The sequence below is a fragment of the Sphaeroforma arctica genome (genome assembly GCF_001186125.1).
Source record: "Sphaeroforma arctica JP610 unplaced genomic scaffold supercont1.1951, whole genome shotgun sequence".
Classification (NCBI taxonomy): domain Eukaryota; class Ichthyosporea; order Ichthyophonida; genus Sphaeroforma; species Sphaeroforma arctica.
The window spans coordinates 1,124-3,739 of record NW_014038607.1 but is presented as its reverse complement, the minus strand read 5'-3'; the positions used below and the strand labels follow the sequence as shown (position 1 = coordinate 3,739).

The 2,616-nt window shown below is 39.0% G+C and overlaps 1 protein-coding gene across 1 annotated transcript; it reads right to left on the bottom strand.

Annotated features, from left to right (window-relative positions):
• Positions 1 to 733: 733 nt before the first annotated feature.
• SARC_11911 (hypothetical protein) lies at positions 734 to 1,437 on the bottom strand (the record flags this gene model as incomplete). The annotated part of the gene is made up of 1 exon (XM_014293992.1): positions 734 to 1,437. A coding segment is annotated over exon 1 (423 nt), but the record flags the coding sequence as incomplete, so codon positions are not given.
• Between the last annotated feature and the right edge of the window lie 1,179 nt (positions 1,438 to 2,616).

The following is a 2,616-nucleotide window of genomic DNA, read 5'->3' as shown; positions in this document are numbered from 1 at the left end:
TATAATAACATATAAATATAAATATTAATATAAATATATATATATATATATAAGTGAGAGCTTAGTCTTGATGCTGCCACACATGCAAACGCAATGGTTTGCGAAAATTTTGCCTGGCCAACATGCAGACACATATGTATAGGTTGTGATGGCGTACCTAATATTGAGAAGATACGTCTCTCACATACAAATTTTGTATAAATAGGAATAATTGAGAGGTATTCTGGGATACGGGGATAAATAAATTTCATGCCTTTTATAGTGAAACGAACAAACTCAAACTGGATTATACCCAGACAAAACAAGCACTCATTGAAAATCCACAGGAACAGACGGCAAGAGGTATTATCCAGATAAAGCGACTTTTAGTGGTGATTATCACTCAAACGTCCGTATTTGTACTTGCGGATAGATGTGTGTACTGATGTATACTAAAAGAAGCCCTAGCCTCTTCGGTATCGATACTATACACTTTAAGGATACTATACACTTCAAGCGTGGAAGTCTTAATAACATCACGAGGGTTTACATAATCAGATGAGCCTATCAAATTAACTACAAGCCTGATTCGGATACAAACAGCAGACATACACTGAAATCTATAAACCAATATAGTTGACAAACTCGTCAACCAACACACACACACACACACACACACAAATCTTGTATTGAGATACATACGCACCCGTATTAAATTATTATTTATATAATCCATGAAATAACTGTCACATACCGTTCCATTGGCCAACAAGTTCCGTATCTCTAGGCTATCCAGATCCAGCCCACCCCACGACGGTGCTGCGAGCAAATCGCGCCACTCATCTAAGAAGTCTAAACTATTACCCACACCGGACTCGTCGCCGTACACACTACTCTTCATCCCGTCCCCAGACGCATCGACGCCGCTATCTCTATGGGGCATTTCCTTTGCATTGACATCACACACTTCTTGCAGGTTGCAGGTGTTGTTACTGTTGCCAGAAAAGGGCCCGCCGATACCGTGATGGATCTGATGGTGTGATGCGGTGCCGGTGGTGAGCATGGACATAGTGCTGTGGTTAGGCATAGAGAATGACCCCAGGTTAGGGTTATAATTATGGTTAGGACTACGATTGTCTTTTCCGTTGTCACCCGGACCACCGGGTATTGCGATCATACTGATTACCGATATGCTGACCGATTGCGAAGAATCTGTAAAAACGTGTTTGACTACACCCTCAACCGCAGAGAAAGGGGGTATGCTGTAAAACGGGTATGATACGTACTACTGTACTATATGTATTGTGTAAGGTTGGGTTTGGATGTAGCGTACAACTATGGATAAAACGGTGTAGACGATGGGGTTGTGTGTTGTAACGCTTAGGATTACAGCTAAAATGTGTACGAATGTTGGATATATAATTCTATATGCATACTCAGACTTAAGTCTCAGACTCTCAGTGATCTGACTGATCTCCAAGTGGCAGAAGCCGTCATCAGACATCACTATTTTTTTTTTAAACTTCATCATCACTTCATCAGCTCATCCAGTCACAGGAAGTTTACTTCGAACAACAGTTATTTCAAGAAAATAAAAGCCGAGCTTTTTTTAACCTTAGAGTAGGCAGTAAACCCTAGCATTTAAAATATGCACTTGTAGTTGTGTTTTATATTCCAAATACTACCCGTCGTATTTTAAAAATCGTACCATTATAGCCTTCAAATTTCCAACATAGCTATCATAACCGACATGAATTGAAAAATACCCTTTGTTAAATTTGGTATTTAAAAATAGACCTTTTTTTATAGGTATGTGCTTTTTTGTGGAATAATTTTAAAGCAATATGAAAAAGCTGCCCGCTTCAATATCTAAACCAATATAAATGGTATGAATAATGCGTATCCAGTTAAAAACATTGAAACAAGACCGAAAAAGTTAGGCCAATTCCTATTGGACCATTTGATGAGCACTGGTGTGTCCATGTCCTTAGATACATAAAATTTATGCGTTGCGATACATTTTGTTACTTTGTACAACCGCCTTCTAATAGTTATGCCTGAAAGCTAATTGTAGTGTCTACAGAGAGTACAGAAGTAGCAAAATCTATACTGAATCGGCGCCTCCAGCACATATTTATTGTCCTTTTGACTAAAAAAAATTGTGCCGCATCCGACTTATCGGCATCGCTGGACGCTGATACGCCCCCCGGGCGGCTTACGGACTTTAAACTAACCCAGCGGCCCGCGAATGCCCCGCAATACCCCCCGAATACCCCCAAAATTGCATTGAACGTACTCTGAGGCTCTGAGGCTCTGACTCTCTCGCGAACAGTTGCTTGATATTTGGTTTTGGCTTTTTTTTATAGAAACAACACTATTTGTTTTTTTATTAAAACAAGAGATACAGTATGTATTTAGTATGTACTGCAAATATGTTAGACAAAACTGCAAATAAATACTGCCAAATAATTTTTAATAAAAATCAAGTATTCATTTTACCTTCTTCTGTGGAAGTGTCTGTGATTCAGTGATTTTATGAAGAAGGCTATGTTGGTTCTTGGAAGTTGTGTGAGAAGTTGTTGGAATTTGGAATTTGGAAAGAAGAAACTTTGGAAAGTGGAAAGTGGAAAGTCTCAA